The following is an 11559-nucleotide window of genomic DNA, read 5'->3' on the forward strand; positions in this document are numbered from 1 at the left end:
TTTGAGCAATAAAAGGTATTTGTTGAGAAAAAATACTTCATAATTTTTCTGAAATTTAATACCATTGAATTTCTTGGTAACTTTTATTCATATTCTTCATGATTTATTTGGCATCAACTACTGTCTTTTTAGACGTAAGGTTTACATAGCTCTGCTTAGTATATATCCTAAAGCAATCATAAGCATACCTAAAAGAACATTCGATCTTAATTTATTCATACCATTTCCAGGAGCTACATCTAATCTTAATTGACTTGAAAGCTTGGAAGGAACATCTACATATACTTTATCAAGACCAAAATGAAAAATCATTTTTCTCAAGTTTTCCACATTAACATTATCATTTTCGGAAGACCATATCGTAAAAGTTACCAAATTTGTGGCATTTAAAGATTGATATAGATGAGTTAGTGTATCTATAGACTGTGCAGCAATACCGGCTCTGACAGGAAAAGTTATTGCCTTATTTTTTTGATTTTTTCTTATTCCATCAATCATATCTGACACTTGCTTCTCAGTATAGATTCCTTCAGTAAAGTTCGCACCCCACCTTGTAGTCCAACCTAATTATTATCGGAATATTAAATTGTTCGACTAAAAACAAATAAGGTTCACTCACCTGTTGATAATGTAACATTAGGAAATTTGTTAGATTCAGTAAGAAAGACATCAGGGTCTACAGGTAAAGTTGATGTATTGTTTAATGGTCCACTATAAATATCTGTTAAAAGTTTTTTAGAATATAATTTTTAATTCAAATAAAATTTCTTACCAGCATTAAGCCATATTTCATAGTTCGGATCCCACATTTTGTTAAGAATAGAAATCGAATTTGTGAAAACATCCGTTGACTTAAAATCAAGTTTTATTCCTTTTTGTTTTTCTCTTGTACTGTTCATGTTAAAATCCCATATTTGATGAAGAAAGCTTTCCAAAGTTATATCAGATTCCTCAGCTAAATTAAAAACGTTTACAAAATTAAAATGATGATAAGTTTAAATTAAACTACAATACCAGGTGGATGTGCCATAATCGGTTGCCGTAATTTTGATTCATCGTTTATTAAGTAGCCGTAAACAATATCAGCTTCAATAAAATTTATATCAGCTAACAAATAAAAGAGAAAAAAAAATGTATGATAAGATTATATTCTCAAGAGTATCAAATGAATGATGCAGCATAAACATATGATACATTTTATCATATATGTATTACTAATGCAATTTTAAAATATGCTTACATGAAAGAACTTCGTTCAATAATTTTTGTGAATTTGTTGCATGACTCCAAGTTATTTCTGTAAGATTCTTAACAGATTGTCCATATGCCATTTGCAACATTATGAGAATTACTAAATGACAAAAATCGCATGATTAATAAACTCACGTATTTTCAATGTAAATTAATTATTTCATAATGTAAAATTTAATTACTTACGGATATTATAAATGATTAAATATTTTCTGAACAATTTGCAAGCCATAATAAAATAATGAGTTAAAATAAAAGCGATGTTAACACTTTGGCATTTAATTAAATACTAATAAATTTATTAGTGCCCGTTTTTGTCTCATTACTCAATTTTCGTTTTAATGTTATGTTATTAAATAAGATATAAATAAATCGACAGCGACACATAGTAGAGAATTTCGGAATCTTTTGAAAAATTGGCGGGAAATAAGAAGTATTTAAAGCTTTTTTAGACTTGCTTCCAACTATATTATTTCTTTATCTATTTGAATAGAAATGCATGAGTAAAAGTTCAAAAGGTCAAAAAGTGATTAACAAATTTATGTTTTGTTTAATCTTATCTGTAGATGTGTTTTTTCCATGTTAAGAAAGCTTTATATCCTGTCAATTTACTATTAAACCTGATTCTGAATATCATCTTCACATTAAAATATCAAAATAAATATATTTTCATGTAAAAGTATTCTCTCATTTAAATAATGACTACAATCGCAACCATTCTCAAATTGATAATAAATTTGGAAGATTTTTTGTTTTGTTTTGTTCTTTGCATTTAGTTCTCTCTGCTTTTTTGTACCGGCAAGACATACAACATTAATTTCCAATAAAAAAATGATAAGAAAATATTGTCAAGCAATACCAAAAATTTCAAAACGATTTTGTTCTTCTTCTATTGGAACTAAACTTAGTTATTACCACCGAACAGAAGGAGAACCTTTTAAGTATATTACTGTAGGAGAGCTCCTTCAAAATGCCGCAGAAAAATATGGTGAAAAGGCTTCATTGATAACGTACAGCGAAAAAAACCGAATAAGTTTTGCAGAAACTTTAGAAAAGGTAACAGAAATCTGACAAAATCTATAGATTAGTTACTAATTTTTTTGTTCTAAAGGCTGATCGTTTAGCAAGTTCTTTAATGAACATTGGTTTAGATTTAGGTGATCGAGTTGCAATTTGGTCTCCTAATTATGAATTTTGGTATATTAGTATGATGGCGATAGCCAGAGCTGGTCTTGTTTGTGTAACACTTAATCCGGCTTATACAATAAACGAGCTTAACTATTGTCTCGAAAAAGTGGACATTAAAGCTCAAAAGTATTTCGATATGCTTATTCAATCTTCAAAAAGGGAATCATCTTTGAAGCATATAATTATTAATGGCAATAAAAAACTACAGTAAGGGCTATATGGTGCTATATTCTAAAAGAACATGCTTCACATTTCCTAATTAAATTTTATTTCAGAGGTGCATTTAATTATGATGATCTTTTACAAACTTCCTCTGAATATGATTTACGAAAAGTTACTGAGTTGCAGGCAGCAATTTCTCCTGATTCTGGTGCTATGATTCAATTTACATCGGGGACAACAGGAAAGCCAAAAGCCACTCTTTTATCACACTTTGGAATGATTAATAACAGTTACTTTATTGGTAAGAAAAATGGCTTCAATCAAAGATTTACAAACAAAAGAATTGCCATTATTATTTCCAGGCATGCGAAATGAGTTTCATAAAAAGGATTACAAATTATGTATTCCACTTCCACTTTTTCATGTTGGAGGATGCATAATAAGTGTATTGGGATCACTTCATCATGGAAACACATTAGTATTTCCATCACCTCATTTCGATGGTGAAGCCATGCTTAGATCGATTGTAGATGAAAACTGCAACTTTTTTGCAGGAACTCCAACGTTTTGTGTAGATTTACTTGCTAAGCAAAAATCGTTGAATCTTCCTTTGCCTAAAATTGAATTGGCATGTTTGGGAGGAGCTGATTTAAGTCCACAAATTGTAAAAGATCTAAAAGAAGTTTTGAAAGTTGAAAGAGTTACATCTGTTTATGGAATGACTGAAACATCATCCGCTGTTTTCCAAACTCTACCAGAAGATAGTAATCAATCTGTTGAGGAGTTTGTAGGAGTTGTTGGAAACAATGTTGAAGCAAAAATAATCGATAATAAAGGAAACTTAGTTCCATTTGGACAACCAGGCGAATTGTGCATCAGATCAAAAGTAAACATGATCAAATATTGGAATGAACCAAATAAGACAAAAGAAATTTTAGGCGAGGATGGATGGTACATTAAAACCCAGAGCTCGGAGTTGATTCTGGTTTTTTATGGCATTTCCTAACGAATCAACTTCGAGCTTTGATAAACTTTTTAATTCTCCATAGTTAAATTTATTAAATTATTACAAACATTTATTTTAAGGCTTAAAACAGGAGATCAGTTTATACTTTATGAGAATGGATATGGCAAAATATGTGGAAGACTAAAAGATATGATAATTAGAGGGGGAGAAAATATTTTCCCCAAAGAAATTGAAGATTTCCTTAACACACATGATAATATTTTAGAAAGTCAAGTGGTAAGATTAATTTGCTGTTACTTCTTTGAATCTTAACACATATTCTCGCTTCATTTAGATTGGTGTGTTTGACGAACGAATGGGAGAAGAAGTGTGTGCATTATTCAGACTTAAAGACCAAACAAAACATTTGACACAAGAAGATGTTAAACAATTCTGTAAGGGAAATTTAGCACACTTTAAAATCCCAAAATATACTATAATTGTCAATGAGTTCCCGAAAACTCCATCAGGAAAAATTCAAAAGAGCAGATTCACGGAATTTTTCAAAGAACAACTTGAAAATCTCAAATAAAAGCTTTATTTTCTTTCACCTAATGGTTTAATTGTTAATTGAGTTACATTTACATTACATGGAGTACTCAATAAGTACAAAACACCTTGAGAAATATCCTCAGCATAAATATGTGGAACATCATTGTAAGTATCCTCTGAAGTGTAAATTTTTCCTCTCACCATTATTTCCGTTTTGACTACTCCTGGACTCAAATTTGAAACTCGAATCTTATCATTACCATTGATAATTAATTCTTGTCTCAAGATTTCAGTAAAGGCCGTTAATGCAAATTTAGTTGGAGAATAAACGTTTGATACATTTAATCCACTGTAAACACTATGACCAGCAATTGAATTTATATTTATAACCAATCCATAATCATTTGACTTTTTCATTAAATTTATAGCCTTTCTCGCGCAATGAACCGCGCCCGTGAAATTTGTGTTGATAACACTATTTATTTTTTCAGTTGCTTCGTCACTTGAATCAAGAATACTTAAATTATGAAGTATTCCAGCGTTGTTGATTAAAATGTGAATAAATGAAAATTCTTTCTCAATCCATTCAAATGATTCTCTTAATGAATCCGCATTAGAGACGTCACATGTTCGAGTAAAAATATTTTCCTTTATTACTCCCAAATCACTTTTGAATGTTTCAATAGTTTTAACATTTCTCGCTAGTCCAATAACTGTAATTCCATTTATTGCAAGATCTTTTAAAATTGCTAATCCAATTCCACTCGATGCTCCAGTAATGACTGCAATTTTATTCTTCCACTTATCCATCACTAACTCAGATTAAAATGAAACTGAACCAAGTTTCTCTTTAAAGAACGATTAACTTAGTTTAGTTGTGTAATACCCGACTCCGATCAGCACACATTTAATTGTTGTCACCACGGCGAATCCACTATCTATATTGTGGCACATAGTGGCAGAAAACAACTGAAAATTTCCAATTTTCTTCCATATAGTTCTATGTGTCGATCGGAATATTATGAATGCAGAGTATTAAGATAAGGGACTAATACTAAACAGTAATCAATAATTACCTTTACCTGTATGTATTTTTTGAAGTACCTAGTTGATATTTGTAATAATCTTGATTGAATTGTTGGGTTTGCATGCAATCTCTTTAAAATTGACAACCCTTTTAATTATGTCTATTAACGATCATTACAATTTGGATAATTTGTTTGCTAACTTAAATTGCACATACTTAATGATTTTCATATAAAATGCTGCGTTCAATATGATGAAACAGTATTCAAAAATGAACTGCTTACTAGCAATAATATTTTGCATACCAATCATTCGGAATTCTATTTCGACGCCCGTAAGCTACAATGACTTTTTAATTGATTAAATATTGTAACTTAAAATACTGTCTTTAACTTTATAGATCGGAAATTTCCCAACAAATCCATTGGCAAATATCCTTGAGAAGTCGAGTTTATTTTTTACTGACCAAAAGGGTCAACTTCATCCAGATTTAATTCAAATATCTATTAAAAAATTGAAAAACGACGAGAACATAAGCGAAGTAAATTTTTGTGTCAATAGTGTAATTAATTTTTATTCATATTAAATTTTTTAGATGAATATAAATCAGGAGGATCGACAAATTCCAGTAATTTCGGACATTGAACGAATAAAAAAAGTATTCGAAATCATAGAATCTGTGGGAGAAAAAATTGGGGATTTAATAGATAAATTTCAGATTACAGAATCTAATGAACCAATTTATGACTACAGTAGTTCGGAAGGTAATTCAACAAACATGTAAAATAATTAAACAATTTCTGATGGTGCAATCCTTTCTGCAAGATACATTAATAAAATTTTAATTTCTGCTCGAACTTTCAAACTTTCTTCTCTTATCACTTCCGATTCCTTATTTAAGATTTTAATTTTTTGTCCAATAAATTTAATTGCTTCTTCTATATTTAATTCTAAATATACATTTAAGCCTATGTTTATTAGAATTGGCTCTATTTTATCTACAGATGCTTCCATAAACATATTTGTACCAACATCAATTTGCGTTTTAAATCCGTCTGATTTATTTTTTTTGATGAATTCTATGGTTTTCTCAAGCTGCATATATTCCATAATATCATTATTAATATTATTTAAAGCATTTTGAAGATTCTCTAATTCAACTTTTAATTTATCATTTATGAAATATTCAATTTCTTCCGAGGATTTTGGACGCGACATAACAATACCCTAAAACGATTATTGATGTTTATAATATAAATAATGAAATAAAGAAGAATAAACTTACTTAATATTACTGATAATTCTTTATTTAACAAACTTTTCATGTAAAGCAATTACTTAGGAAGATTATTGTTTATAAACAAAATATTTAAAAAAGCATTTATGCTTTATACTGAAGAACTTAAGCGCATTTGAATATTATTGAATTAAAAATATTTATTGGAATAGATTTTAACAAATGAATATATTTTGTTCACAAGATTATAGGATATCGAATGGTTTTTTTTGTGGCAATTTATAAGGTAAAGTCAATAATTTGAACAAAATGTATTAAGTGCATGCTTTTTTTTCAAAAAGGCGCTAAAAACTGAGCAACATCAAGAGTTGCTTTCGAGTATTTTTCTACAGTTGGTTGAAGAATTTTAATTCGAAAGGTCTTCATATTTCAGTTATTAATCTATTGTTGATATAAATACACGAGTGTTTCTCAAAATTTTGTCTCTTGAGACACACTAGTTGTCATTTTGAACAAAAAAGTAAATTTTAACAAACGTAAAAATGTGATTGCACATCTGTGAAATTAAGGCAACATATGTGATAGAACTTGTAGCGCAACCTAACAACCATCAATAACTATGTTGATGTTGAACCGGTTGTAGTATTTTTAAGTATGACTAATTCCAACTCTGACCAACAAATTCTTATAAAATTTTCTTAAAATTGGAAAATTGTATGCTATTGAGATTTTCTTAATTAAATAATGATTAGTATTTATTCAAACTATCTAATATGTATTAAAAAATTATGGAACTGGCACATAGAAAAGTTAAAAAACAAAAGCTACTCATCTGGTCACCCTATGCTCTCACTAAACCATGCAAACAAAAAAAATATCTTTTTACGCGAAATATTTTTTTAGCCGCCATTAAAAGATTTTTTATGATTTTTCTGTCTAAACTAGCGTAATTCGTATTATCTGATATCATTTAATTTCCTATTAAATGTATTTGGTGATTAACACAAAGCACAAACTAAAATTAATTCAATTTGTAAGTGTTAAATGCTAGAATTATGATTTTGTCTCATGCAAGGAAGATATTTTACCTCATCTGATTTTTTTTATGTACAATAGAAAGAAAAAATATTTTTTTTTCCGAAAAAAAAATTATCACAACATAAACAAAACAGAAAAAAACGTGCGTTTATGGTTTTTAACTGGATATAATTTTTTTTAATGCCTTATTTCAGCTGTAAACATTATTAATACGTATATTCTAAATGATTATGGCAGAAAACGGAATGGAAGTTGCCTCTCGAAAAGAATCAAATTGTGTGAGATGTAGGAATCACGGTTTAAAAATACTTTTGCGCGGACACAAGCAATACTGTCCTTATGCTTCCTGTGCGTGTGATAAATGCCGATTTACAGCAGGTATTATTTTCATGATTGCATGATTAAAATTCAATCTTAATTTTAAATAAATAATAATAAAAAAAAAAAAACAGAACAACAACGACAAATGCGTCTACAAAATGCAATAAGACGAGCGGAAGCTGCTGAGAGGGGAAATAATGGACAAAGAAGATCTCGTAACTCAGCACCTACTATGGTTCAAACGCCTCAACAAACACAGCAAATCGTTGTCACTGTACAAAATAATGCACAAGTCAATGGAACGACCGGTAGGTTCATTAAAATGCTATAATATTCTTCTTCCTTGAAAAGAAAAGCAATGAGCATAAGAACCCGAATTAAAAATTTCATTATTTTATCTTTTATAGACAAAAAATTGCTTTTTGACTGCAGCTCAGAACTGTTAAAAAAATTTCGATATCCTTGGGAAATGATGCCGATTATGTATGCATTAGCCAAATATGCTAACGGAAATATCGAAGAAGTGCTTCAGAAGATTGACGAAGGTAATGACAATTTAATCAAAATTCATTTATAAAACTGATCTAATCATTCAATTGTAGGACAATATGCTGTAAATGAACAACTGAGATTGCAGACTCTTAATATGTATTTTGGAGCAGCTCAAACGAATTCAGCAGTAGCAAATGCCACGAGAGAATGTGGATAAGTAGAATATCAATCGTCATATAATTGAAGTGGATAGAATCAAAAATTTCCATTTCAATGTACGTGCATACAAGTCTTTCAAAAAAAAATGTCATTAATAAGTACAATTTAATTTTAAAGAATTATCCAACTCTTAAGAGCTGATGGTAAAAACAAAAACTAAACGCGAAGAAAATGAATGTAACTGTAGAAATAGAAAATACTCTATATATTCATCATTTATTACTGACTCTAAAAAAGGGTGGTATGAAAACAGACAAAATATACAATGAAACAAATTTTCGTGTCATAAAAAATCATCCAAATTATCACTAGTTAACTAATATTATTATGTTTAAGAAAAATAACAAAATTATGTTCTGTCTTCAATAATTAGCAATTCAGTGTTCATTTTTCTCATGCTTTTTACAAAAAAAAATTATATTTTTAGGTCATGACAATTTGCTTCTAACATTTCATGAAGAATTGTGTAAATAAGCATAAACTAAATTTCACAATCTGCAATTTGCTGGTAGGAATAAACAATTTTAAAAGAACAACGGAGATGGAAAAATGAACAAAGATCTAAAATCAAATGTCAACTCTTTAATTTAATTAAAGTTGATCAATTTTTTTTTTTTTTTGAAACAAGGTCTTAAAGATCAATATATCGATTTAACAGTTATACTTCTGAGTTCGTCGAACACTATTTTTTGGATTTATTTTTAAAAATTATAGGACAAGCCAAAAATTTACAAACCTGAATCTATAATTTAGTACTGAAAATCCTGTAAAATGAAACTGATCTCAAAAGATCACAGCAATTAGAGAGTTGGCATAAAATTAGATCTTATACATCTTAAATATCTTTTAAAAAAAATTCTGAAAAGTAAATGTGTGAGCATGTAAAAATTGGCCCAGAGTCACCTGAAAGTGTCATAAAATTTTTAGCAATGTATATGATGCAATATAGTATAGATAAACTTCTTTATATCGTAATATGCTCATTTTCTTTTTATTCAATCGTATTATTTTTTATGTTTTGATTTGGTCGAAATTAAAAATTATAAAACCTCGAGCAACAAAAAAGATTAAACTCTTTCTAAGTATACATAAGATGTAATAATGGAAACGAAAGATTTTATTAAATGATACAAATTTATATTCTTTTAATTTTTAGTCGCAAGTGTCTTCGAATGATAATTAACATTACACTTCAATCATTATCATACAATATTCTTTCTCTTGAAAACTGCACATATGTTATGGACTAGCATATTATATAAATAAGTGAAGAAAGGACAAAGAATCCTTTATAAAAAAAATTATCTACAGGAATAATATTATGACAAACTTTATTTTCATTTCTATCTATTTTAGTAGCCATTAAGAATCCAGAAAAATAAAATTCTACATTAATCCTTATATAGGAACATCAAACATATTAAACTTTATTTCTTTGTTTGGACAATGTAAAATATGAATATAAGAAAAATTCTTCATATGTAAAAGCTATCAAGATACTAGAATAAACACAATAAATGAAAAGTGATTAATTATAGAAATGAATCTATAATTCTAATCTAGCTTTTGCTTTGTGATAAGATTCGATTATTTTATCGACTGACTGTAATCTTGTATTAATGAAATTTGTATTCTGAGTTTGTCTAATTTGTTGAATTTTAATTTTCAATTTTCCTGTCGAAACTGTGGAATTTCCATAAAGATTATAAGCTTTAGTCGAATTTTGATTAATACTTCTGATACCACCTAGAAAAAACCTTTCCACCATATCACTCAACATACTTCCATTATGCAAGTATCGAAAGCATTCAAATTCAAATTCTGTATTTCTGTTTAAACATTGTAACGGAATATTCAGTTTTGCAATGCCTTCATGTCTCTCACGATGCCATAAGGAATCTATTGATACAACATTGAATTCTATGTCCAGTTTTTCAGATTCCAAAGGCGATAGATAAATATTGTCTTCAATATCTAATACAATAGAGGCGCAATATCCAAAATGAAAATCATTTTCTTCATTTTTAAAGCAAGAATGTGTTGATCCTTTTAGTAATCCTTCAACTAATTTCATGTTATTTGAAAGTTTAATTTCATATTGTACATGGATATTATCATATTCAAAATTTTCAGCACTCATTATTTCTAAAAGCAACAAAATACGATGTTTTGGAAAGTTAAAAGCTTCTTGATTTTTTTGGAAATCCATCATTTTCTTCATTATGTCTCCTGTTTCGTTTACAAGCTCATCAAGTTTTTGCTTTTGTTTTAATTTTTTCGTTGAATTATTGCTTATTTTTGAAATATTTTCCATGTAGTATGTATACATTTGTTTGCTATTTTGGTCTATTTCCAGATAATAACAATTATCGTTATCATTAAAGTCTGGATAAACTAAAAACAATCCATCTGATTTTCGATATTGAATTGTAAAAAGTAAAACTGCTGGTTCGAGATCTGCCATAATGTACATTTTTAAAAAATCCTTATCGTATTCATTATCATTAATACTTTTATATTTAGAATTGATATATAAACCAAATGATTTTTCGTCGTCTACAATTTCATCTTTAATTCCTTCTAAGGTCATTTTATTTTTCCTATGACCACGTAATTCCATAAAGTCTCTTGGCAAATAACCATCGTCATTAATATACGTAAATATTAATTGATTTTCATTTGAATTAGGATTTTCTTTTATCAAAGTATGATATCGTTTCTCCACTTCAGATTTACAATTTTCTTTTTGTTCATAATACTTCACTTCTGTTTTACTGAAAATTTTCTGCTGCCAATCCAGTTCCATTGTTTCAGCATAATCTGTAGATTGTTGATCATTCGAATTAGACGATTGGATTTTTTCAAATTTTGGAATGTGAATAATCGAGTAAAGTTTCTTCAAAGTAACTCTAAAAACGTAAATTGTTATCAGCGGTTTTAATTCAGTAGTAAATCAAAGGAAGGAAAATCCTATTTACCTTATCTTTAAGTTATCTATTTCATCATTTGTACGGTAAATTCCCGTATATCTGTTATTCAATCTTTTTTTCAACATTTTTAAATTATTTAAAACAGGATCTTTTACTGATTCAGATTGAACAATAATTTGTTTGTGTATATGAAAACC

The 11559-nt window shown here is 28.4% G+C and overlaps 5 protein-coding genes and 1 long non-coding RNA gene across 8 annotated transcripts; 3 read left to right on the forward strand and 3 right to left on the reverse strand.

The window, feature by feature from the left end:
- Positions 1-43: 43 nt before the first annotated feature.
- On the reverse strand, positions 44-1597 carry LOC139095842 (protein FAM151B). Its single transcript, XM_070647364.1, has 6 exons — positions 1438-1597; positions 1241-1351; positions 1015-1107; positions 773-955; positions 620-721; positions 44-563 (listed from the first exon to the last, which is right to left on the reverse strand). The coding sequence occupies exons 1-6, from the start codon at positions 1481-1483 to the stop codon at positions 142-144; spliced, it is 957 nt and encodes a 318-aa protein (XP_070503465.1). The 5' UTR covers positions 1484-1597; the 3' UTR covers positions 44-141.
- A 444-nt stretch (positions 1598-2041) lies between these two features.
- Positions 2042-4162, forward strand: LOC139096086 (medium-chain acyl-CoA ligase ACSF2, mitochondrial-like). The gene is made up of 6 exons (XM_070647715.1): positions 2042-2307; positions 2363-2646; positions 2715-2902; positions 2964-3552; positions 3688-3844; positions 3903-4162. The coding sequence occupies exons 1-6, from the start codon at positions 2083-2085 to the stop codon at positions 4137-4139; spliced, it is 1680 nt and encodes a 559-aa protein (XP_070503816.1). The 5' UTR covers positions 2042-2082; the 3' UTR covers positions 4140-4162.
- Positions 4123-5069, reverse strand: LOC139096087 (farnesol dehydrogenase-like). The gene has a single exon (XM_070647716.1). The coding sequence runs from the start codon at positions 4907-4909 to the stop codon at positions 4145-4147; it is 765 nt and encodes a 254-aa protein (XP_070503817.1). The 5' UTR covers positions 4910-5069; the 3' UTR covers positions 4123-4144.
- Positions 5070-5280: 211 nt separating this feature from the next.
- On the forward strand, positions 5281-6005 carry LOC139096088 (uncharacterized). The gene is made up of 3 exons (XR_011544918.1): positions 5281-5459; positions 5526-5666; positions 5721-6005. It is a non-coding gene; the product is annotated as an uncharacterized lncRNA (long non-coding RNA).
- Positions 6006-7237: 1232 nt separating this feature from the next.
- On the forward strand, positions 7238-9407 carry LOC139095969 (uncharacterized). 3 transcript variants are annotated; one of them, XR_011544905.1, is made up of 6 exons: positions 7238-7395; positions 7595-7778; positions 7853-8029; positions 8129-8266; positions 8324-8488; positions 8550-9407. XR_011544905.1 is itself a non-coding variant. In XM_070647545.1 (5 exons), exons 2-5 carry the CDS (start codon positions 7625-7627, stop codon positions 8428-8430), a joined length of 576 nt encoding a protein of 191 aa, XP_070503646.1. In that variant the 5' UTR covers positions 7238-7395; positions 7595-7624; the 3' UTR covers positions 8431-9407. The 3 variants fall into 3 exon arrangements, 2 of the variants coding, with proteins under 2 accessions (XP_070503646.1, XP_070503647.1); XM_070647545.1 differs by having other exon boundaries at positions 8324-9407; XM_070647546.1 differs by having other exon boundaries at positions 7258-7395; positions 7638-7778; positions 8324-9407.
- A 472-nt stretch (positions 9408-9879) lies between these two features.
- Mks1 (Meckel syndrome, type 1) lies at positions 9880-11547 on the reverse strand. Its single transcript, XM_070647543.1, has one exon. The coding sequence runs from the start codon at positions 11236-11238 to the stop codon at positions 9979-9981; it is 1260 nt and encodes a 419-aa protein (XP_070503644.1). The 5' UTR covers positions 11239-11547; the 3' UTR covers positions 9880-9978.
- Positions 11548-11559: the final 12 nt, after the last annotated feature.

This window comes from Chironomus tepperi, unplaced genomic scaffold (genome assembly GCF_022539635.2).
Source record: "Chironomus tepperi strain 1889 unplaced genomic scaffold, CSIRO-AGI_Ctep_v1 contig_376, whole genome shotgun sequence".
In the NCBI taxonomy this organism is placed as follows: domain Eukaryota; kingdom Metazoa; phylum Arthropoda; class Insecta; order Diptera; family Chironomidae; genus Chironomus; species Chironomus tepperi.

Bases quoted from the DNA above. Each gene is read 5' to 3' on its own strand.
- LOC139095969 (XM_070647545.1), top strand. From the start codon at position 7,625: ATGATTATGGCAGAAAACGGAATGGAAGTTGCCTCTCGAAAAGAATCA. The intron at 7,779-7,852 runs GTATTATTTTCA...AAAAAAAAACAG, and splicing joins TAAATGCCGATTTACAGCAG to AACAACAACGACAAATGCGT. The intron at 8,030-8,128 runs GTAGGTTCATTA...TATCTTTTATAG, and splicing joins ACAAGTCAATGGAACGACCG to ACAAAAAATTGCTTTTTGAC.
- LOC139095842 (XM_070647364.1), bottom strand. From the start codon at position 1,483: ATGGCTTGCAAATTGTTCAGAAAATATTTAATCATTTATAATATCC. The intron at 1,352-1,437 runs GTAAGTAATTAA...TTTGTCATTTAG, and splicing joins TTTAATCATTTATAATATCC to TAATTCTCATAATGTTGCAA. The intron at 564-619 runs GTGAGTGAACCT...GATAATAATTAG, and splicing joins TAATGTTACATTATCAACAG to GTTGGACTACAAGGTGGGGT.
- LOC139096087 (XM_070647716.1), bottom strand. From the start codon at position 4,909: ATGGATAAGTGGAAGAATAAAATTGCAGTCATTACTGGAGCATCGAGT.
- Mks1 (XM_070647543.1), bottom strand. From the start codon at position 11,238: ATGGAACTGGATTGGCAGCAGAAAATTTTCAGTAAAACAGAAGTGAAG.
- LOC139096086 (XM_070647715.1), top strand. From the start codon at position 2,083: ATGATAAGAAAATATTGTCAAGCAATACCAAAAATTTCAAAACGATTT. The intron at 2,647-2,714 runs GTAAGGGCTATA...ATTTTATTTCAG, and splicing joins AATGGCAATAAAAAACTACA to AGGTGCATTTAATTATGATG. The intron at 3,553-3,687 runs GTACATTAAAAC...ATTTATTTTAAG, and splicing joins ATTTTAGGCGAGGATGGATG to GCTTAAAACAGGAGATCAGT.